The sequence below is a fragment of the Dysidea avara genome, chromosome 7, assembly GCF_963678975.1.
Source record: "Dysidea avara chromosome 7, odDysAvar1.4, whole genome shotgun sequence".
NCBI lineage: Eukaryota > Metazoa > Porifera > Demospongiae > Dictyoceratida > Dysideidae > Dysidea > Dysidea avara.
The window spans coordinates 27,601,432-27,626,724 of record NC_089278.1 but is presented as its reverse complement, the minus strand read 5'-3'; the positions used below and the strand labels follow the sequence as shown (position 1 = coordinate 27,626,724).

Genomic DNA, 25,293 nt, shown 5'->3' with positions numbered 1-25,293 from the left:
GTGTCCTGTTCCATGATAAATTTCAGATTCAGGAAACCTGAAGTTTTAATTTCAAGTAGTGTGTAAAATCCAAAGGGGTTTCCTGAAACCCCTGGAAATCCCCCTCGGTATGCCCCTGATATTAATTTTATAGCTAAATTTTGCAGATGTGATACATGTGTACACTCAGCTACTATTGAACAAAACACTATACTCACAGTTCTTTCATGGTATAATTCTGTAACTTGAGATCAAGATACTCTATTAGAGCAGTTATTTATTTTAATAGAACAATCAGCTGTAGACACCTTGCCAACTAATCAAACAGTATTTTCTTTGTAACAAAATAATTGTACACATTTGAAAGAATCATAATTTTTATTGTCAACTCAGTTTTAGCAAAGAATAACATTTCTTGTAGAACACAAAGAAGGACATGTCCATGATATTCCTACTGCGGTATGACAGAAGACACCTATTGGACTTAAGCGATTCTCTAATAGTGAAACATCAAGTCAGTTATTGCTCACACTGAAGGTACTTGGTTGTGCTGGTTTTAGGGTAATATTTTTTGCAGTAAAGTACAAACATTTATAATCCATACTGCCCCTTTTTCAACAAGGCACTTAAAATCTCTAAAGGATAAGCACCACCCCAAAGAAAATAGGGTCTAGCCACACGAGACTAATTTCAGCTGTTCATTTCAATGACATCTATTGTAATTTCATTCATCATTTTGGCAATATTAGGCCACTTCATAATTAACTTCATACTTCATAGGCAACATCATCAAGTCAATAGAGTTGGTAGGTTGGTATGTAATAAAAATATTCACACACAAAAGGGAGTGCACAAATTGAAATATTCAACTCGAAATTTAAACAAAGGAACAAGTTCATAACATAAAGCTTGTTGGAGGTTATAGTGCAGTTTGAAATACAAAATTATGTTCAGGTCTACAATTGAATTGCTTGCTAAGGAATGAATATGTTGCATTGTTTCTCTGCATGATGTAAGCATATTCAAAAGTCATCACAACTATGTCAAGCCAGTAATATCAGAAGTACATAGAATCCAGCCTGCTTGTCCTGATTCAATATGCTCCTGGCAGGGGCGGAGGAAGTAGTTGATATGAGGGGGGGCTGACCAGTGGTGGATCCAGACTTATGGTAAAAAACATGAACTGAAGCACTACATTGTCTCTGGTTTGATAAGGTGAGACCAAAAAAAAAAAAAGGTTGCAACCAGCTGACAATGGCTGCCCATCTCACCAGCTACGTAAAAATCCTTACATAGCTTACTACACACTGCTCTAATACTGTGATCGCTTTATTAGAGTGACTGCTCTATTAGAGTATCTCGATCTTGATCACGGTTTTCAGCCCCACTCCAAGAAGGACAATTTCGCATATCATTCTGAGGGAGGGCTTCAGCCCCCTAGCCTCCCCCTTTCCGCCGCCTATGGCTCCTGGTAATGTTGCATGACCTTAGTATTGCAAAGGTGTTTGGGTAATGGCATGGAAAATTTCTTAAAATACTTTATTGTTAATTCTTATTTCTTTAGTTGGACATTAATGTCATAGATCCAATGCAGCCATCCTGTCTAGTGGATAAAAATGGTCCTGACTAAACAGGTGGATTTCAAAATAAACCACCATGTGTCCAGTGCATTTTACCTTCGTATGTTCTTTGTTAAGTCAAATCCCACCACAGTGCACTTACACAGACCCACTCCACAGTGTTTAAGTTTGTGGCTACATTGCAACTCCTCAAACAGGACACCCTAAACAGTGGACACCTAGGAGGATACTTGTTCACAGTCCCATTTTATGGTACACATGCATTTGGACCATTTCTATAGCATCTCTAATAATGAACATTTTGATGGTCCCATGTAGGAGAAGGGTTCCATTACACATGCATAGTAGCTAGTCTAATACAACTAGTGGCAGCTCTGTGGTCACATTTAATAAATTTTACATGGTACTAAAACTAGTATTATTGCAAATACTGCATATTGAAACTGACAAACACAAAACTGCCTTAAATATTTAACATACTGTATGTACACTTGAACTGCTAAATTATGTATGTCCGGAAAGTGCGTGCAGTTTTTACTGCATTGTAATAAGCAAACACCACAGGGTTGGCGTGCAATTAATGTAAAATGACCAATATCAATTAGCACGTATGTCCTCATTTAATTTGACAGATATTTTAAATTTTGAACTTTGTACAGATGCTTTAAAAAGCCTTTGCAGCAAAATATATGACAGCACACTGAAATCCAAAGAATTCTATACTAGTACATGGGAATCTGCAACAAAGCCAAAGTGTACTCTACATGTTGTAGAAATCACTGGATAAAGCTTCAGATGAGTTTTATTCTAGTAATGATGAGGCAGGGAAATCAGCTGACCCTGAAATGATAAAAGCTTATTTATCAGGTGAATAACAAAAATACACGGTAAAATCAAAGTGCTTTCTAGCAGTATCAACTATGTACAGTTTGTTCAATACAAACCAAGCAATTATACAGACTAATAGACTATGCTAAAGTGTCCACATCCTTTTGAACATATTTTAAGCCTTCACAACAGCTTTGCCCAAGTTCTTTCCACTGAAGAGACCAGCAAAAGCATCAAACATGTTATCAAATCCTTCAGTGACTGTTTCATTATACTTGAGCTGACCCTATGAAATATATAGAAAAGTATTATCAACACTTCAAAATTATTGCTACCTTTCAATTATAAGTATTATTAGTCATACTTCTCAATCTTTACGAGAAAAACAGAATGTACATACACACATATATCCAGCCAATATTATACAATATTGTACTTTCCGTGGGAGGATCAAAGCAATGCCGCGTATCGTATTGTCCATACAGTACTAGTCAACTGCATAATTGTACTGTATGAGTTATACAGTACAGTTATGCACTTAATTGGGCAAATACAGCACACTTGGGCAAATACAGTACAGTTATGTGGAGAATATATTTTAAGGAATGTTACATAAACAACACACTGTAAATTGCTAAAACCAGCCAAACTAATCCTACGAGTTCGTTCTACGGCTAGGAATCATATGGTACGATAGTAACTGTATAGTAGGGACCACAAAGGAGAAGGCATGGCCCACGAAATAATATCACCAAAAAACCAGCCTCGGTTTTCCCTTACGACGATGAGGCAGTATTGGTGAGGTAAAACTAAGCCCAAACAAGCTTTCAGATCGACCCAAAACGCTTTCAACAAGTTGCTATGGAATTTTAAATATTTTTTATTCAACGGAATTTTCTACTGACTGATTAACTGACTGATGCCTTCAGACAAGCGTAACTCGATAACAGCTAAGGCTACGGGTTTGATTTTTTCACTGTTCGACATCACTTCGGCCTGACAGGTGCCTTTTGGCATACTGCAGTACATACAATGCATTCTTCATGGACTTACCAGTGTCCTCCTTTGTGTCCCATTCATCTTTGCTGACAGAGAAAGGTGTCGATTTGGCAGTAGCGCATGATGGGCTTCCTTCGAAACAGAAATCGTCCGTATTTTTCATCGCGGCTATTTTGATTGCAGAGGTGCTTTTCAATCAGTTCTTGATTCGTACTGCTGTGTAACGGGTTGAACATAGCCTATAGCGAAGCATAGTGGATACTTCACTTTTCAGACGATGATTAATATGATTGGGGCTCGTGGCACGATTTCTTTCTTTTGGTATGCGTGGATTGTAAAGGTGCTTTTTGAACAGTTCTTGATTCAAAATGCTGTGTAACTGGTTGGACATAGCTGACAATGAAACGTAATGGATACTTCACTTTTCAGATGATAATTGATATAGCTGCGGCATGCGGTGCCTTTTCAGATGCAGTATGCATGGGTTCACCAGTCATAATAAAATTATTTACAAAAAAAGTTAACAAGCAAGTACACGAAAAAATTTGGAATTTCAACTAGAGTAAAGACCATAGCACATCGATAAAAAGTACTGAAACAAGCTGGAGTAGTCCATGATATTAAATCACTGTAAAACAATAAGAAGTGTTATATCCCTACTGTGCATTTCTGTTATGGTATCTTGAGCACAGTAGGGATATAACACTTCTTATTGTTTTACATCATGGACTACTCCAGCTTGTTTCAGTACTTTTATCGATGCGCTATGGTATCTACTCTAATTAAAAATTCCAAATTTTTTCGTGTACTTGTAGATTGTATAAGCATTTACTGATTGTCTGATCACGAAGCTTTTTAAACATGACTCCACTAGACAGCATGATTGATCACATGCATGTCGCTAAAATTACCCAAACCAATCCTATTAGTTATTTCTACGACTATTAGTTAAACACTTACTGATATCCTGATCACCGAAAGTCGCAGCAGTTTGAGTACTAGAAAATTTCTCCGAGCCAGATGACCAGGAAGTACAATATAACAGTTAAAGCACCCCCTATGCTTGTGTGTATGAAAAATACAGCACTCGGGGGGGGTGTCTTGAGGCAAATATAATACTTGGTTTCGCCTTGTGCTGTATTAACATCTTGACACCCCCCTCGTGTTGTATTTTCCATACACATGTGCAGCAGTGTTTTAACTATAACGTACAGTAGTACTGTATGTAGGGATCATGGAAGTTTGCACTTTCTTACAAAAGAAACCAGCTTCATGGCACCTCAATAATACGACCATAAACACTTTCAATAGGTTTAATATATTCTGTGGAATGTTCTACTGACTGACTGACTGACTGCCAGACTAGATAACTCAATAATGGCTAAGACGTTGCTTCAGCCCAGTACCTTTTGGCATACTGTAGTATGTACAATGCATGGATCATTGATTTACCTGTGTCCTCCTTTCGTCCCATTTCTTTTCACTTTCACTAGCAGAGCAAGGTGCTGATTCACAGTCAGGACTACCCAGTATTATGTATACAGCAGAGATCATTTGTATTTTCAATAGTGACTGGACTGCTTGCAGAGGTGCTTTTCATATTTTCTTCGTGTAATGGGCTAAATGTATATTAATTATATGATTTTCCTGGCAGGTTCATCAGTCACAATTATGAATTAAGTTAACAATCGAGTACAAGTAAGTTTGATTAGGGATCATATAAATAAAAGCCTACACATGAAGATTTGAGGGATAGCCTACTAGTATATCTTCAGGTAACTAACTACTTTTTATTTTCCTTGTACTTGTTTGTTAATTTCTTTAGTAACATAATTACAACTGATGAACCAGCGCATACTGCATCAAAAGAAAGAATGTAATGTTTTTGTTTGAACACATGCCCCAACTATAACTTAACTGAAACGTGAAGTGACCATTCCGCTTCATTTTCAACCATGTTCAGCCCATTACACCTCATTATGAACAACAGTATGAGAAGTGCCTCAAGTCACTACAGCTGAAAAAGTTGAACAATTTCTGTTAGAACCAATCATGCACTACCACAAATTGACACCTTGCATTGTCAGCTAGAAATGGGACACAAAGGAGAATAAAGGAAAGTCCATAATGCGTGCATTTTATGTACTGTAGTATGTCAAAAGGCACCTGTCGGGCTGAAGAAACATCTAACAGTGAAAAAAATCAAGTATTTGTTATTGAATTATGCTTGTCTGAAGGCATCAGGAAGTTATAGTCAATCAGTAGAAAATTCCACTGCATTAAAAGTTTGTAACAACCAGTCCAAGCAATACATACAAAGCTGTAGCTTAAAACCTGTACATAACAATCATTTACCTTATCAATCCATTCACCCATTGTTTTAAATGCCTCAGGCCATCTTGGCAAATGACTGTATACTACAAATCCTTTAACAGTTAACTCTTTGCCCAATATTGATCTATTCACTCTTGTCCCTGTTGTAAAACAGTAACAATTTGATTCAGTTATAACAGCTAACAATACCTTCCCTTATCCCCCCACCCCCTATATTTGACAGCAACTTATGTACTAGGGGACAAACTAATTGAAATCTAATTCATTGTTAATAATCTTTATACATAGAAATAACAACTGTACAGTGCAAAATTCACAAAATTATTGTATGGTATATACATACGCATACAGTACATCATTGTATGCTTGTATATACATCATCAGAAAATATTACCTTTCTCTGGGTTTTCCAAGTTGTACTGTGATATAGCTCCAACAATCGTCACTCTCCCTGATTTATTCATTTGTGGTATTATTGTATCATAAAACTCACCACCAACCTAATACGTTTGTATATCCTTGTATAGTTTGCACAACAAAATTACTATATAGTGTGGCTACTAGGGATGAAGCTGGAATTACATAATATTATATGATGGTATGATTCCTACCAGCATTTATGACCAGATCTGCAAAAACTCGATATAATAGCGCAAGCCTAAATTTTCAGTATAAGCCTGTAATTGAAAAAAAATTCGTTAAATTTGTAAACGCTTTGTTCTTTGTGAAGAAAGGGTCCAATGATAAAAACGTGGATATCATCTTATTCGCCTACTCAAGAGGAGTTCAAACCTCTTTGTTTCATTGTAGTAGACGTAGGTTATGGGTGTTTGTTTATGTCACGTCGAAATGATTGTACGTGATCAATTTTTCTTCACTGATTTCGTCTCTGTATGCAGTGAAGAATGGTAATAGAAGACAAAACTTACCCAGTAATGGACTCCTCTATTCAAGGTGAACACAATGGTGCATGTTGCAACTCTGTACTGCATTGCGTTTGTACGTTGCAGCCATTTTTGTAAGCACATGTAATTTATTTTCCCAATACTTGCTGTACAAATCGATCTTTCTGTTGTTGCTACTTTGTAGGGCTGTAACTCCAAAAGTTGTTGGCATACAAGGCTAAAGCTTGGCCAGAGCATACACTTGGCTAAGTAGATTATAAATATTCAATAATAAAGAATTTGAAAAATGCGCCAATATGTCGGGTTTCTGCAGATCCGGTCACATTTTGGAAGGCTATACTCCTGGACAATAACTTACCATCAGAGTTGGAGTAATGAGTTACATTTGTAACGCGTTATGTAATGATATTACTTATGTTGTAACGAAGTAATATAATGCATTACATGACAAAGTAACAAGTAATAATTATATAACAGATATTACATCCAAAAATGTAATGCATTACTTCTTTTTAATGCACACTGTATCCAGCATGTGGTTGGCTGCATTTTGGATCCTGACAGCACTGAATATGGCTGTACAGGCAAGAACAAAGAGAGTGATAGAGTATGGGGAGTACCCTTGTAGGCTGGGAGCATGTATTTAGAAGGTGGATGCAGACTGATACGCACACACATAATTTATGAAACTTTCAGGCAGCCACAGGTGCATGCTGATATAAATAAGCAAGTTGCAGTAGTATAGTATGGACTTACATTATCAAAGAACATGTCAATTCCTTTAGGGCAGGTTTTCTCTAGTGTTTCCTTGAGTGATCCCATAGTTTTGTAGTTGATAGCTTCATCAAATCCTAAGCTTTTAAGATATTGCACCTTCTCATCTGATCCAGCAAAACCTGCAGTACAACATGGACTATGTGTAAATGCTAGTGCATATGTTGAAAAGAATACTTGTTTATTTGTTAAGCTTAATAACATTCAAATATTTATTAGCAAGACAAATGTAGAAACAAACATCCTACAGTATGTACACAAATTTAAATAATTTCAGGAAACCAGGCTGGCTTGCAACTGGCTGTGGGCACATTTAAAAGAAATACTGCTTGAATGTTAAAACTAACATTTGTTCATGATTTATAACAAGAGTATAATGAAAAAGTAGGAATTTAGTAGAATGTTACAAAACAGTAAACAACTGAAACAAGTATACTTTGTTGTAACATTATTTACCACATCAAAAGAAAGAAGGTTAATGCTTTCATCTGAATGCACACCCAACTATCAATTACTGACTTGAAAGTGAAATGGCCATTACACTTCGCTTTCAGCCCGTTACAAACGAAGAACTGTAGAGTCTGTAATTAATCCAGTAACCACAAAAAAATATGGACAATTCCTATTTACAAATGTGGGGAAGCCATTGCACTGCCGTGAATCAACACCATGGGTTGTCAGCAAAAAGAAATGGAACACAAAAGAGAGGACAAAGGTAAGTCCATGATGTGTGCATTGTACGTACTGTGGCCAAAAGGCACCTGACAGTGTCACACTGAAGCAACATCAAACAGTGAAAAATACAAGCCCATAGCCTCAGCCGTGATCAAGTTACACTTGTCTGAAGGTATTAGTAAGTCAGTCAGTCATGTAGAATATATCTAATCAAAAACAGCCAAGCTGTAAAAAAAGGTGTGGCCCCTAAAAGGCCCTGATGAAAAAGACGTGCAATCAAAGGTCGCGGCCAAAAAATGGCTGTGATGGTAGGTTACTGGTAAAAATTTTAATAATGACAATTCATGCGAATTTGGTGCGTTATTAAAATTTTTACCATTAACCTACCATCACAGCCATTTCTTGACCACCACCTTGGATTTCACATCTTTTCATCATGGACTTTTAGGGGCCGCACCTTTTTTTACAGCTTGGCTGTTTTTGATTAGATATCACTTCTTTTTGTATTTGTATACCCCAAAGGGCTTTTTTAACCTATAATTTTTCTTTAACACAGAAAGAATAAAAAGACAAAACAGATTTTTAATACTTCAACTGTTTTTTTATTTATTTTATTTTATCAGTAATTATACAAATTATATACATATATATATATATATTACATGTCTATTATTCTCTACTGGATAACTTGTTCGCAGCTGATCTCTCTACTAAGGGACTTGAAATGTAGCTGAACTCTCTACAGGGTGATTTGCTTGTAGCTGAACTCTACACAGGATTCTCTCTAGAGGGTGATTTGTTTCTGCTGATCTCTCTACAGTGTGATTTGTTTGTAGCTGGTCTCTACAAGGTGACTTCTCCTACTACAGGGTGACTTGTATCTATAGCTGAACAATTTACAGGATGATCTGTTTGTAGCTGAAATCTCTACAGGGTGATTTGTTTGTAGCTGAATTCTCTACAGGATGACTTGTTTCTAGCTGATCTCTCTATAGGGTAACTTGTTTCTAGCTGAACTCTATACAGAATAACTTGCAATGTAATAGAATTCTATAATGGAGTAAATAAATTAGATCTATTAGGGTGACTGTTCTATTAGAGTATCTTGATCTCACATTTGCTACACGGTGTTGGCTTTCGAATCATAATCAGTGGTTTGTAATCCGATTCTTCTGTACTACTGCAAGGACTTTCTATGAAGATTATTCCAGCTATACATCAATTTTCAGCTCATTGCTCTAAGCGGTTTGCCTAGTAGACGTAAAAACTAATCCTTTTTTTAATTCATAAAAATTGATCGCGTGATTGTGACACAGGTTGGGTTTTGTGTCATATATCCACAGTCTTTATCTCGATTCCTTTCAAACCACCAAAACGTACTCCTATGATGGTTACTCCATCTACATAACAATTTTCAACTCATTCCATGAAGCGGTTTGTCCTGTAGGCGTGACAACAAATCGATCTTGTTTTACACGGATAATCGGTCATAAATCCTGAACCATTCATCAGATTTGCACCAAATTTGATACTAGGATTCGCTTTTGGACTCCCTTTCTCTGTGCCAAACTTCAAGGCGATCAGAGTACACGTTTGCATTTTATAGCAATTTTTGCAAGTGTGCAAAAACATGAAGAAGAAAAAAAATCGAAACTTGAACAGCTCGTATCTTGGAAATGGCTGGAGCGATTTCCTTCAAACTTGGAATGTAGGCTCCCCTAGCTGGCGGGCAACTCTGTAGCAAATTTGGTTCCAATCGGATAAGGAATCATCGAGATACAAAGGTGTGACAATGACATTTTTTTCCTTCCTGTCAACATACCCACGGTGTGGTGTGCCGGCTTCTTGGGCCGCACAACACACTATCGTGTGTCTTGATTCCATTGAATATTAAAGATAAAAGATAAAATTTAGTAGCAATCTATTGGAAGAATTTACGGTCGTACTGAAGGCACTTTTGGGCTTGGTTATACCTAACCAATACTGCCAAGTGGCCAGGAAGGTATTATTACTAGTTTTTGGGTGATACGTTTGACTAGAAAACCTAAACCTCTATGAACAGCTTACCTACTACCCTACATCCCTTGATCTTTGCTATCTGACCAACAGCAGATCCTACAGCACCAGCAGCACCAGTGACCACCAACGTTTCTCCCTCTTTAGGGGCACATATATCCAGGAAAGCAAGATATGCAGTGGCTCTGTAGAAAGAATAAACATACCATGAACACTTTCATCATAATGTATGGGTGAGTCTAAAGACAGTATACTGAGTGGCTAATAGTATGGATCCCTTTTCCAAAACAAAACGGTGTTCAAAAATATGCTGTCATCAAAAATAATTATAATAACTAACATCTTATACGTAATGAAAAGCACTGTTACAAAGAAGTCTAACATCATTAAAATCTATTAAAGAAAACACATACAGAAGTACCATACTGAATTGCTGTTTGAGAAATGATTTTTGGTCTGCCAGCAAGCCTGACAGCCTGACCACAATCAAAGGGTAGAGGATAATGATGCATCATACAACTATTTTACATTGCAATATCAAACTTAGGAGTCCAATATATCCTATCTTTATTCCTTGCCTTTACCTTTCACCTCCAATTTTACTAGTCATCAATCATGCAAGAAAACCATATGAATGCATTAATTGTGGGACGTAAAGTTGCATTCCTTACATGTGCACATATAGACGCCACAACATTATATTAGAAGCTACCGAAACAGTACATAGCTGCATTTGTAACAATCCATTTAATAATAATAATAATAATTAACTTTACAGTGTACATATACCTACATACATACAAGTTGCAGATATTGGTATGATAGAATTTGGACATATGGCAGCACACTGATGGTCCACTGACATCCTGTGTCAGTGGCCGGAAGCTAAATTGTAGAGTGATTAGCTACAAAGTTTACTTACTAGTCTAAGATTACTTAAAAGGGGGGGGGGGGGGGATTAACAGTTAAAGGGAGTTGAAGTTAGGTTGATGAGGGATCTTTGAACACTTTGAGCATGGACATAGAAATGAAAAAGAGCAGGTGTTGTTGGAGGTGAAATTGGCAGTGAAATGATTCCACAGATAATCTAAAAGTTTGGCCTTTATCTTGAGTGGGTTGTCCTGGTAGTTGATAACGGGAAGGGCATTCCAGATGCGAGGAAGCCGGTTAAAATAAAAGTTACTAGTGGAATTGTCAGGTGATCTTGTTTGGAGTAGCTTGTTTCCAGAAGCTAGACGTGTGACCAGTTGCAAATTTAATGAAATTATTGATGTCAAATCCATTGTGGGGGTTGTGGAGATTTTTAAGAAAGAACATCACATCATTTACATCAAGAATGTACATCAGGGGTAGCATATGGAGATTAATAAGACGAGACTTGTAGTCAGTAGAGTAATCATTTCACTGCAGAAACTGTGATCATAGCTCATTGATTGATTATAAAGTACATCATCTTCACCAAACTTCCACTTCATTTTCTCAAATCCATGAAGTGGTCACGTAATTTTTTTTGTACAACAACTGAATTACCATCACATGCTGAGTCTAATAGTGTTTAGTTTAAAACGTCATGGGACAAAACATGATGGAGATATGGATGATCAAAGTAGTGGGTGTTAGAGTAATGGCAGAGCTATTTCTTTGGGCAGCCTAGCAGCAGAAATGTTTTTTGACTGAAGCAATGCTTGGTATGATTTTGTCAGGAAATCGTGTAGTAAATTCTTTTAATTTTAATAAACACAAATGAGGGTTTGTATAAGTCTGTGTCCAATATAAATTGGCCATTGGCTGTCAAACAACTATTAATTTTCAAGCAAGAAAGATTAAAATGGTTCACCTTGCGTGGTTTAATAGAATTCCAGCTTACGCTTGGTTGCAACCAGTACAACATTGCTTCCATCTTGTACTCACTACAAGATAATAATGCCATGGAGTATACAAATATTGTTAAAGCAGAACGTAATCAATCTTTACCTTATTGTTATCTACAAAAGTATTAAGTACAATATTCCTTATACATATATAGTAGTGAAAAAATTAATATAGCTTGCTGCTTGTTTCCTTGTACTTAGCTTTGCATTACCAAATTTGTAGAGGCTTCAATCTACTGCTACAAAACAGTAACAACTAAACCAGTATAAAGGTCTTTTCGTACTACAGTTGAATGTAAATCGAAGCCGGATCAAGTCATTCCACACACACCTGAGCTGGGTTGATTACAATGCACATTCAATCTGGCTTCATGTCAATCCACCTCAAGAGGTGAATTGGCTGGAAATAATGCGCATTAGTTCAATTAGCAAGGGAGCACTGTACAGTCCCCAGATATCTCATACAAACCATGGCTATCGCACCAAGACTAAAGCAACAGAATACCTAGTGTTATACTTGGCTTGTGGAAGTGATATGGTGACCATGAGTGAGTGTTTAAGGAATAGCATGTACCCTTCTGAAATCTTTGTGCCCGGTACAGGTTTCCTCATAAGAATTAACCGGCTTCTTAGCACCTAACATTTTGCAAATGTACTAACAATATTATACTTGTGGCAAATACCTTTATGACTCCAAAGAATATGAAGAAGGTAGTACAATGACTGGTGCTATTTCAACTTTCATTATGTAATCAATTAATTCATGTGCTATGAAAGCGAATTGAATTCAATTGCTGCACATGTAGTGTGAAATGGATTAATGCACTCTCGATCCACTCTCAGTCTAACCATGGTTGGATCCACTTTCGATGCACATTAAGTGTGAAAAAGGTCTTAAAATGCAAAAATTGGCCTAAATGAAACCACTCGTCAAATCTTACAACTTAGCAGTCTATTACTGTTTATATCACAATAACTAACCTGTTGACAGTTATCTCCAAGTCTGTTTCAGGCATTTGAACAAGTGTGCATACACATATATGGGAAAATATGATTTTATCGCATATTTAAAGTATTGAGAAATGCTGGTTTTATGTATTCAGAGTGTTGTAGCTTGCCAATGGTTGCAGCCATGTGTGCCACATTTCTGAAAGTTTTATACCAATTCCTTACCTTCCATAGCATCATCCACTGTAGAAGTAGCCAACAGATAAGTTTTGATAGTTTTTAACTTGTTGTTGACTGCATCAGGCAAGCTCCAAAAGGGGTGGGTAGTGGGTGCTGGAATGAGGGTAAGAGACTGTTTACAAAATTAAAGAGGAAGGTGTAGGGATGAATTAGGCCAAGTTATAGGCCATTCAGGTATCAAAACAAAATGAAAGGACATTTACAGCACAGCATGGAGTGTGCAGCCACATACAGGGCTCCATTAGGGTCTCAGACCACTTGTATAGATCGCCACTGTGCTTATGAAAAGTAGCCAACAAAAGTAGACCACTCAAGTCTAGCTGGTTTTGATTGTGAAATTTGATAGTTCATTCATGTACAGCTTTGTGTTCTTGGTGGAAATGAAAAACTGCTGTCATGGGCGATAAGACTGGTTTCCCAGACCTAGTCCACATATTATATGCATGAGGCCACTAATTCAAGTAGCATTACACCACACTAACCCATCTCTTTACTGTCTCTATTTGATAGTAGTGCCACTATCACTTTGAAAAATTGTCTACAGTGCTTATTATCAACCAACAAAAAAAAAGTGCAATTGTGTCATTTTAAATGCAATTGTGTGCAAGGGACCAGTTATCCCTGTTCCTGTTTGCGTAAGGGTACATGTGACCACTACAGGATAAGCGCAGCAGCTACTAAAATATTTGACAGAATTTACAGAGTGAATAGCAAGTGATGCTACAGGTACCCATAATTGATTCCGCCATATGGCAGTGAGTGTTTTAAAATCACCACACAAATTCATAATGACATACAGCATAGTTATATTATAGTACATTATGACTTCTCAGCAGTTATCTTCAACTCAAAATGTACAGGTTTGTACTGCTAGATGTACACATAGCAATAGTGCTACTAATACGCAGATATTTAATCAGTACTGCTGAACAGACAGATACCATAATACAGCTGGAAATTTTTGAGGACTGAAACTTCTGCTGTTTTTGCGAGTAATGATAACTTTGTGAAAATATGTTTGAGGTTTTATACATGTAGCTATCACCATACCAAAACATGTAAAAATGTTACTAGACTTTCATGAATTTTAAAAAAATGCGAAAACAGTTGTGAAAGTTATTCTTCGAAAATTTCTATACAGTATGTTTTCGTACAAGGTATGAAATTATTACAAAATTAAGTCATGTCACACTTGACCACTACTGTATTTACAGTAACTACATACTCACCCAGGCATCCCCAAAATTCCCAAAGCAGTTGACAGCTTGTCATCAGTGTAAATAGAGCGATCTAGTTTCCTTACTCGATCTCCATTAGAGATGGTCTTTGTCCTCCATCCAAACATACCAGCAACATAGTCTCCAACTTTAAAGTTCCCATTTTTACTCTCAATAACCCTGTAACAAACAGTTATACTGACAGTGGCTACACAAATTTCATACATGTGGCAGCTAATATTTGAGAGTAGCCATAGTAGAATGAATGAATATATTAGAAGACAGAAAGGGTTGCCAATAACACTGTGTGCTCTAAAATGCACATTTATACAAACATAAGGAACATTAGAAATTTTATACTACAGTAGGTAAAAGCAAGGTAGGTCATCTACTCCAGCAGCTATAGTGGACATTCAATCCCTACTTCAGTCATATACAAACTCTGTACAGCCATGATTGAATTGAAGTAGGGATTAAATGTCCACTAGTATAGCTGCAGGTGTAGATGACTTCCCTTGTTTCCTTGATTTTTTTCTATGACCACTACTCAAGTACATATAAAATTTCTAACGATCACTGGTGAACCATGCATACCACATCAAAGAAAAGAATGGCACCGGCAAGTATAACACTCATCCCAACTATCAATTACTAGAAAACGTTGTTGCCATTTCACTTTGTTTTCAGCTTTGTTCCACCAGCATTACAAATGAAGAACAGCACCTCTGCAATCAATCCAATCACTACTGAAAACGCATGCCATGACTATCAATTACTGGGAAGAAAATGGCTATTGTATTCCACTTTAATGTTCTCTCTGCTATGCAGTGACTGCGCTACAAACAAAGAACAGTACGAGAAGGGCCACTGCAATCAATGCACTCACTACAGAAATTAGATGATTCTCATAGCAGCCAGTTTGTACTGAAGCCACCATGTGTTAGTGCAAATCAACACCTTTGAGGCAGTGGAGAAAGAAATAGGACACAAAGGAGGACAAGGGTAAGTCCATGATGCATGCACTGCAGCTGCTGCAATTGGCCAGAAGAAACGTCTCGGGTTGAAGTGACATTGAACAGTGAAGAAATCAAGCCTGTAGCATTGACCATAGTTGAGTTATGCTTGGCTGAAGGTATCAGTCAGACAGTTATACTTCACTTTCGGCTATGTTCCATCATACAGCATGGTAGTACTGTATATTAGGGATCATGCAGTTTTGGGCTTTCTTGCCCAAAAGTATCACTCTAAAACCAGCCTCAAATTTCCTTCATAACAGCTTGGCAGTATTGGTTAGGCATAGCCAAGCCCAGAAAATGCCTTCAGAGTGACCCCAAACCCTTCCAACAAGTTTGTACAAATTTTGAAAATTTACTGTTTAACAAAATTTTATTCTGACTAACTAACTAACTGATGCCTTTATTCAAGCATAACTCGACAATGGATAAGGCTATGGGCTTGATTTTCTCACTGTTCGACGTCGCTTTGTCCCGAGACATGCCTTTTTGCCAACTGCAGTATGTACAATGCATGTATCATGGACTTACCTTTGTCCTCCTTTGTGTTCCAGTTCTTTTCGCTGACAACGCAAGGTGTTGATTTGTGATAGCGCGATACAGCTTCCCTCTGGCTGTGTCATTCTTTTCGTCCAAATTTTTCGTAGCGACTGGATTCATTGCAGAGAAGTTTCTTGTACTCTGATAACTACTACACAAGACATGCAGTCTATAGAGAAAGAGAAAGCAGAAAACAAACTACGAATAACTCAGAAGGCCTTGGAGAGTGCTCAAACACCTTGCAAAAGAATATTTATGGATTTTATGGCATCTGAAGAAGTCGTAGATAACACGATCACAGAAAATCAAGAATTACATGAAATAATTGCTTCTATGCGGTGTGAACTTGAATCTGCTGAAGAAAATAGCACAACGCAATCTGAAAAGACAAACTTTTCATTTGAAACAAAAAAGGGGAAGTTTTATTCTGATACAATAAGAAAGCTATATTACAATCTTCTGGCTAACCAGGTTCCAGCCACCAAAATAGCTTCCATTGTTGAGTCTGTCATTCAGTGTTTTCTCCCAAATATAGACATGTCTACGTTACAGCTGCCAAAAGAATCCTGAGCTGGTTACATGAGGAAAGAAGAAATGGCAACGATTGCAATTTCACATAAAGCAAACACACTATGCACAAAAATTGCAGCTAGAGAGGGGTTTCAATTAAATTCTGATGATACTACAAAAAATCAAGTAAAACTAAATAGTGTTGCATTAAATGGGTTGGTGTTTTCTGTTAACAAAGCTACAGATGGAACTTCACAAACAATACATTGACAAAGAATTAAGCAAACTAAGAGAAGCAGCAAATCAATTAAACCTTCAAAATGCCAATTCCATTAACTGGACTTTATTTACGTCATCAACTGCAGATAGTGCTGCCACACAAAAGAAGCTTAATCACTTATTGCAAGGTCATATTAAAGAGGATAAAATTAAATATGGCCCAACTCAACTTTGTGGCAAAGAACTAGTAGAAAATTTCTGCTCAATGCACTTGGGTGTAAACCTTCATGTCGCATTTTTAAAAGGAATGAAACTTGCTAATATCATTGAAGACACTGATGTATCCAGTAGATATGATCCAGTCGATACATTTGTTCATGAATTCACAAAGCTCTTTGGATCACATGGTGTGCCAGAGTATGGCACAAAGGTTACTGATTTTCCAGATTTTATTTCATTGGCAGCTGCATCACATGAAGAAGCACTATATTATCAAAATTGCAGGAATATACGCTTAGAATGACAAGTGGGAAGTCGATATTTTGTAACTGCCTCAAATGCAGGAAAAATTCTGGCAATGATACCAGCAGCCCAGGAATTCTTACAGTTTACAGGCAAACACATATCGGGGTAACAAACTTGAACGCGATCTATATACAAAGGATGGGTAGTACATCCTTAACAGCTGCACCCAAAGCTGATGCACTAATGTTTTGCCACATTTATGCAGATTTGATCACCTTGGAAAAATCTAATGATCTTGATAAATCTGTGAATGATATGAGCAAGCACTACTTGGAAATTAAAGTCTTTTTAGAAGAGGTTTATTTATTTATTTATTGGTTGAAAGGTATCTTATGATTGTGGACTATCAAGTATTTGTATCAGAACAACGACTTTACAATGAATCAAAACTGAATTATAGAAACCATTCATCTTACAGCCCCGTGAAAATCCGGATAAGTCTCTTCTTTTTCCTTTGCTAAAATCTGGAGCTGCTAGCATGAAAGAGAAGCTGTGTGCTTATGCTAGTAGTCAGCTGCCAGGTGGAAAATATTATGAACCTGAGGACAACAACACAAAGCATATACTCTCTATGTTGAAGCCAAATAACGATATATGTGAATCTATCCTTGGTTTAAACGATTATCTGACAACTACACTCCCAAACATGAAACAATTAACACAATCTAACATGATTGCTATTCAAAAGAACAAAACAATGGAGTGGTTTGATGAATTAGAACTACAGCAGCAACATAATGTAACTGAAATGGCCATTAAGAAGAGAAAGATTATTCGTTAAAAATACCAAGATGAAGAAAAAGATATTTGTGAAAGACGGCAAAAGTTAATGGAATTGGCACATGAGAAGAGAATTCAACTTGAAAGGAAAGTGGCTGCAAAAAAAGAGGAACTGTCAAAAATTCACATCATATCTTCTGTCGATCAGTTGAATCAAATTCTGTCAAGTATTGATGACACAAATGAAAGTAGTGAGAAGAAAAAGAAGAAATTAGTGATATTTAAGGAACAAGTGCGAGCGAGAAAGAAATTTTTGAAACAAAAGGTGTTGATAGTTTTTACCCACTATGGAAAACAGCGTCCCCTTTGGTGTGATAACTGAGGAGGTTCGTGAGTTTATTAGTACTCAAAATCATAGTGTTGAACATACAATTACTCCAGATACTGATCCATTATCACTGGTTGGTAGGCATATCATACATTTGTTTGTGGACAAGGATAGTGGAAAGGAACATTGGTATGAAGGTTATGTTCTAAACTATATTCCACAGTCAAATCAACATGCAGTAGCATATGTTGAAGAAGAAACCTACCATTCCAATTTGTCTGAAGACATTAAAGGTGGAGACCTCAAATTCCTTAATATATTGACTTTAACCCTGTGAAACTAATTATTCTATTGTCAAGTATATTGCCTATGCATAAAAAAAAATTCTAGCTGAGAACTGACTATATAAACTAATACAGGGGGCTGTTGGTATAGCTGAAAAGTAAGATGAAACAGATAGGGTTCATTTAAATAAACAAGCTAGCTAGGCTACAATGCTAAATTTGTGGCTAAGTTGCCGTTTTGATTGCTCTATTAGAATAGTTAATTAACTGCTGTATTAGAGAAGAGTTACAGTAGATGACTGCTCTATTAGAGTATCTTGATGCAATCGGAGGTGCCAAGTAAAATGTTAATAGCTGTATAATGTTATTTAAAAGCAAATGTTTTCATGCATGCCACTGAGCCGCTGATTGTGGATTCATTTGGAAACAGTAAAGAACTATAGCTACTTCTGTAATGATGCCAATTCTATCAGATCTTAATTAGAAAAGCAGTTTTCTACCAAAACCCTTCTAGATCCACCACTGCATCTGTCGATAAAACACTCTAATTGAACCGCCATACACTGTGTCATTAAATGCTTGGTTGGATGCATTGATTGTGTCATTGAATTGATGTTGGGATGCCATGCATTGTGTTTAGTTAATTGACATTTGGATGATGAACTCTACATCGCAACTAGTGTTTTAATTCAATCTCAGTTCTGGTCTAATCATAATCACACACAGAGTGTGTACAAGGCCATCATTACTAAACTGCTTGTTTTCTGTCATCTAGTGCAGCAAAAAACTGATGCATGCAGAGGTGATTATTATTAATATACACTTGAATATATTTGAGTATATGACTTCTTTATTAAGTATCTAAATTTGAAAGGTACAACAGGGATTCCGATTCTTTTCAATTAGCTTATATGTGTTGTATAACTCATACATACCTTCACGATGTGTCATTCTGTGCCTCATGAAATAAACATTGCGTTCACATGATCTATAATCAAATAACTAAAACTTAGTGCATATACCTAGCTAAATATTGATGCAGGCAGTGACGGGAAACAAGGAATACAATAATGATGGCCTAGGTGCAAAAGCACTCATCTCACTATTATTGTGTATATAGCTATCTTCTGTTAAACTTTCATGCTTTAGAGTAATCTGGGAACAACAATTAATGGCCAAAAGTATACAATGCACAGCTGTTGCATATCTGATTACAAAATTTAGTAACTAGCATATGATTAAATCAAGGTGCAATAATATTAGCTTATTACAAACTTCTACAAAATTGCTTATTTGGCTTAACCATTCTACCATATGCTTACTCTCACAAAATTCTACTAGACACAACTCCCATTGCATGGGTTAGGCCAGGGTAATTATGTTTCTGGTCTACCACCCGCATTCTTTTTTCAAGAATGTAAAATTTCAAAAATACATGGGAAAATTCCCGCATCAGATTTTTGTAAAAGCTAAATATCAGAAATATATATATATTGGGCTGAAATATGCTAAATCTAATTTTGAGTGTCATAAAAGTGCATTTTATCATCAAAAACTTCCAAGAAAATGGCAGATTGATATACTCTATTAGAACAGTCATTAAATTATCTGAATAGGCATTCACTCTGAATTTCTTCTGCCTGCATATAAAACTGAATTTCTAAGGACCAGAAACATAAAATCCAATTGTAAGTTTTTTTTTATTGTTCATTATTTTTGGCCCAAACCTCAACACTCAGTACAGCATATATTCAGTGGTAGGTTTACCAGCTGTTGTAGTATGTGCATAGCTATGTGCATGTGGTATTTCTTGGAGCACTGATAGTTTTGATAAACAATGAACTATTGATGAACAGGCCTAAGATTCTAAAGAGCTTTGTATCACTTAAACACTGAGCATTATTTGGAGAACTAATCACAATAATTGATAAAAGGCTTTGCATACCATAATACCCTTGTTCATACGTTTATACCGTATGGGGTACCATATTAGACAAGTGTCAAGCATTACAAACTACTATTGCCATGGGAACACTTCAACTGAGCTTTAACTCGAGCAATGGCGATCATCAAAACAGTGCTGTTTCCCGCAAATATTAATAATAATACTGTTTATTATATGTCCCTTACCTAACTAGTAATTTGGAAGAGATACAAACATAGTAGGAGCGAAATTAAAGTCGTGGACCACATTTTCCAAAATTCCACTGGAATTAGTGAAATCTGGAGGTAGCTCTAAATACACGAAAAAGCCAACTAAGTTCCATTCTACTACACAGGTTTTGTCAGCCGCCTGGTCTCGTAAGTTTTCCGGTGTCATTGTACTAAATTTTGTTAGGTGATATTTTTCATTGGGGACCCTATAATTATGTTGCTAAGCACTGCTAAGGAGGCGTATCCCGAACAAAATGCTTTAACCCACTAATAATGCACAGAAGTATCTTCTTAACTGTTTTATAGTTTGTCTATAACATTTTCTTATGCAAATTCTCCAAGCAAAGTCTCAAAGCTGCTCTTCGCGTATGTACGGACACGCTCCCTTTTCAACTCGAAGGAATTCGTTATACCTGGTAGCCTAGTAAGCCAGCTGTGTTGTTTTTCGGCAAACTCGTTTCACCCGTATTTCAAACTGGCACAATTAACCGTCCTAAACCTGCCCAGAAGTTTAATGCAGGCTCTATATGGCCTTTATTTATCACATAAAGGCTTTCTTAGTCACATGGGTGCGGAAAGACAAACAAATATACAAACATACATACATACAAACACACTTTTCGGAAAACAATTTCAGTAAACCAGGTGTGCGCCCACAGCTGGCCGAAGGTCGGCTGTGGCGCGTGTCTGGTTTAATTAGGAATTTTAAGCTGGATTAGGGATCAAAAAAGTAGATGTCCACTAGTATATCTGCAGGTATAGGCAAACCTCCCTTGTTTCACAACTTTCAGCTGTTCCTTTGTTTCTCTGCTTTTTTTCTTGTTTTTTTTGATCCCTAATCCAGTTTAAAATTCCTAATTTTTCCTTCTATTTGTATGTTATAGTGTTCAAGTGAAGAACAGTGTCTCTGCAATCAATCCAGTTGCTATGGAAAATATAGGCGATGAACATGATAGCTAATCAACACAGCCACAGGGAAGCCGTACCACACTATTGCAAATCGACACTTTGTATTGTCAGCAAAAGAACTGGGACACAAGGGCAGACAAACAGAAGTCCATGATGGGTGTATTGTATGTATGCACTGCAGTTGGAAAAATGCACATCTCAAGATGAAGCAGAAGCCTGTATGTAGCCTTACCCATTGTCAATTTTGTGCTTGTTTATTGTCAATTTTGTGCTTGTTTGGAGGCATCAGTTAGTCAGTCAGTCAATCAATCAGCATAAAATTTTGTTAAACTTTTAAAATTTTATAGAAATTAGTTGGAAGGATCTCTGAAGACATTTATGGGCTTGGCTATGACTAACCAATACTACTAAGCTGTTATAAAGGAAACGTGAGGCTGCTTTTTTGGTGAAACTGTTGGACAATGGTCCATGTCTTGATAGGGTACCAAATCAGTTCATATATGTGTTTATAAGCATGTTATTACTAAGGTACATAGTATATCTCTTCACTATCTATCCTGCTATATATACCTATAGCAGCTACAGCTACAGTAAATCTATACATATGTAAAACGATGGTCATGTGATACTATCTTTAGTCTAGTCTCATGCCCAGTACAGGCCTTCATGCATGCTCATGCGTGAACCTGGCTGGGCACGAGACTATCTGGCTTTCTGGAAACTATTTGTAATCAACAAAATGAGACATTGTATTTTAATGGAGCACAGTGTGATATGTCTGCCTTTGCAAGCATGTGCACGCCAAACATCAATGACATGCTGCAGAGTTTTGCAGTACTCTATAGTACAGGTACTCAGAAACAAGTATAGCAGGAAAGTGATTTGTATACACTGCAGAGGTCACAAATTCCCTTACTAGAGACAGGTACATAACCCATGGGGAGGCTACTTTACCCAAAATCAGTTAACAAGTTGTTACCATGTGAAATCACTGTAACTGAGTAAGGAGGGAATGTAATAAAAGCTTGACAGAGGATACATTATATACTATGCACAATAGCTAAACCCTTCCTTACCTCAGCACATGATACAACAGTATTATTTTACAGATAATACACTGGTTGAGGGGTCACCAACAGCCTGGGACTCTCGTACACCATACCAGAAATCCAATTAGAAATCCATTAAATATTTAGAAATCCTGAAATCTGGAATATTAAACTAAATTGGATATTTTGTTTCTATCTGTTCTCGACGAGCGCGAGCGAAGAATTACAGCATGATTATCATTAGCTTGATTTGTCACGGCAAACAAAAATGGCTTTGGAAATTACTGGATAGTTACAGCCCTTGACAGCCTTTTAATACGACTTGAGACAATTTGACTTCCAGATGTTTCTGTGCAAAAAAAGACTTGTGTTCCTCTATGGTCTCTGGTCGTCTACAGTCCCTTTCATGTACAAGCAGAAGTACAAAAACATCTTCAGTTGGTAAACAATTCATTATTGTATACTGAAATATTTTAAATCTGTAAATATTGGAACCATTGTACACCATTTTGGGTTTTGCGTGGACAACCCCTCAACACTGGTTTTCAGGTCCGCTGTACATGTCCTGTTCAAGGCAATTGCCTAGTGCTCTTCCTTTCTCTAACATGCACGCATCCACACACACACACACAAATACTATTTGAATTACAATACTGACTTGGCAACTTGTTCTCCAATCATGGTGTTTCCAATTGTGCTGCTGTTCACAGCACCCCTGTGTGAACAGTATAACAACATAACATCCATCATTATCCTATGCACCCACCTCATGTATGGGTCAACTGATAACCATACTGCTTCAGCTAAAAATTCTGTAAGTACCACACACAGCATTTATAATTATTGGAACACACCTACATACTAACGGGTGATCATATATACCCCTAAACATACCGGTACACGTTTTTTTTTAATTGCTGGCCGGTACATGGGTAAGGGAATATACAATCTATGATGGATACCAGTATTTAGCTTGCTATACAGTATACTGAACAGAAATGCTTCAACGTGGGAGTGCTACAAAAGGTTAGTCCATACACCTTACCCCCATCTTTTATCGCCCGCAGTGTCTCTTCAACGATTTTAAAATCGGACTTCTTTGGGACGCCTGTAAAGAGAACTTCCACGTTGTACTTTCTTGCAGTCGTCATTCTGAGATAATGCAAAAGGTTACACACTGCAGTAGCCCAGCAGTGATCTGCGTCCACGTGCCTTTCCGCGAGCGCCCTAGATAATCTAATATACGGGGCGGCCGCGACAGATCAATCGTTTGTCTCTGCCAAAATTTTCTTTTGCCCATGCGCACTCATTATTGCACGAGATTGTAGCATGGCTTTTTTGAGTGTTGTGGTAGTGGGTTTATCACGTAGAAAAGCACTAGTGGTATCACGTAGAAAAGCACTATTTCCATGGAAAACTGCAATCCCATTGATACCATTTATGAGTTTTTTTTATTTTATTTTTACTTCTGCATTGATTAGAGTGCTTTCTGGATCATCAACAACCACCAAGTCATCAACAGTGAGTGCTACAGTGTACATTAGACTATAATACACTAGCATTGGTACTGTGACCTGCATGTCCTATGTACAGGGCCATCATATCTAAGAGCAGAGATGCCAACCTGTGAAAAATTTTAGGAGTGAGACCTCAAACACTACCAGCAATGTGGACCAGACTCAAATGCAGCTCTAGGATTTTTGTAGTGAAGACCAAAAAAAAAAAAAGGTCACTACATTATGATTATGATTATGATTACTGAAAACACAGTTATGTTCAGGTAAGGAAAACATTACAAATCACATAGTAGATAAGAGTCAGTTATAATTTATCTAAAAATACTTGTAGAGATTGGGATTCTATTGTGTCAGTTAGTAAATTGTTCCAATCACGGATAGATTTGGAGTATTAGCTTATACATGCTCAAAGTACAAAAATAAGCACAGGTCTGTCCAATTTTAAGCACAGGGCTACTTATGAAGCAGATCAGGCATGAGAAATGTGTGAGAACTAAGCTGAAAGAGTGAGAAACAGAGGGTTAGGCGTGAGAGTGTGCGATTACTAGCGAAAGAGTGAGACTCATGCCTAATGCGTGAGAGTTGGCATGTCTGCTATGAGTCATAGACATAGTAGCTTTAGTCAGGGGCGGAGGAAGTAGTTGATATATATATGAGGGGGGGCTGACTAGGGGTGGATCCAGACTTATGGTAATAAAATGAACTGAAGCACTACATTGTCTCTGGTTTGATAAAGTGAAACCAAAAAAAAAAAAAGGTCACAACCAGCTGACAATAGCTGCCCACCTCACCAGTTACGAATTTATACTGATAAGCTACATAAAAATCCTTACATAGCTCACTACACACTGCTCTAATACTGTGATTGCTTTATTAGAGTGACTGCTCTATTAGAGTATCTCGATCTTGATCACGGTTTTCAGCCCCACTCCAATTTCGCGTGATATCATTCTGAGGGGGCTTCGGCCCCTCATCCCCCCTTTCCGCCGCCTATAACTTTATTTACTTCTGCCACTAGCTTACACAGCCCCTCCCCCTAATAAGACTGACCAGCCTACACGTGTTAACACCGCTGCTGCTGCTGCTGTACGGGGGCGTGATACATGACCCCAAGACTGGTGGAACTCTGGTAAAGGACTTGAAAGCTTTGTTACTGAAG

General features: G+C 37.2%; 1 protein-coding gene across 1 annotated transcript; it reads right to left on the bottom strand.

Annotated features, from left to right (window-relative positions):
* Window positions 1–2,389: 2,389 nt before the first annotated feature.
* On the bottom strand, window positions 2,390–23,858 carry LOC136260805 (prostaglandin reductase 1-like). The gene is made up of 9 exons (XM_066054675.1): window positions 23,663–23,858; window positions 23,384–23,429; window positions 23,276–23,332; window positions 14,379–14,546; window positions 10,142–10,275; window positions 7,382–7,521; window positions 6,115–6,220; window positions 5,742–5,860; window positions 2,390–2,673 (listed from the first exon to the last, which is right to left on the bottom strand). The coding sequence occupies exons 1-9, from the start codon at window positions 23,766–23,768 to the stop codon at window positions 2,563–2,565; spliced, it is 987 nt and encodes a 328-aa protein (XP_065910747.1). The 5' UTR covers window positions 23,769–23,858; the 3' UTR covers window positions 2,390–2,562.
* Between the last annotated feature and the right edge of the window lie 1,435 nt (window positions 23,859–25,293).

What these genes read in the sequence shown, in the direction of transcription:
- LOC136260805 (XM_066054675.1), bottom strand. Translation starts at nt 23,768, where the DNA reads ATGACGACTGCAAGAAAGTACAACGTGGAAGTTCTCTTTACAGGCGTC. An exon ending in GCGGGCGATAAAAGATGGGG is followed by an intron (nt 23,430 to 23,662) that starts GTAAGGTGTATG and finishes TGGTACTTACAG; the next exon opens with AATTTTTAGCTGAAGCAGTA. An exon ending in TTGACATGTTCTTTGATAAT is followed by an intron (nt 6,221 to 7,381) that starts GTAAGTCCATAC and finishes CAAACGTATTAG; the next exon opens with GTTGGTGGTGAGTTTTATGA.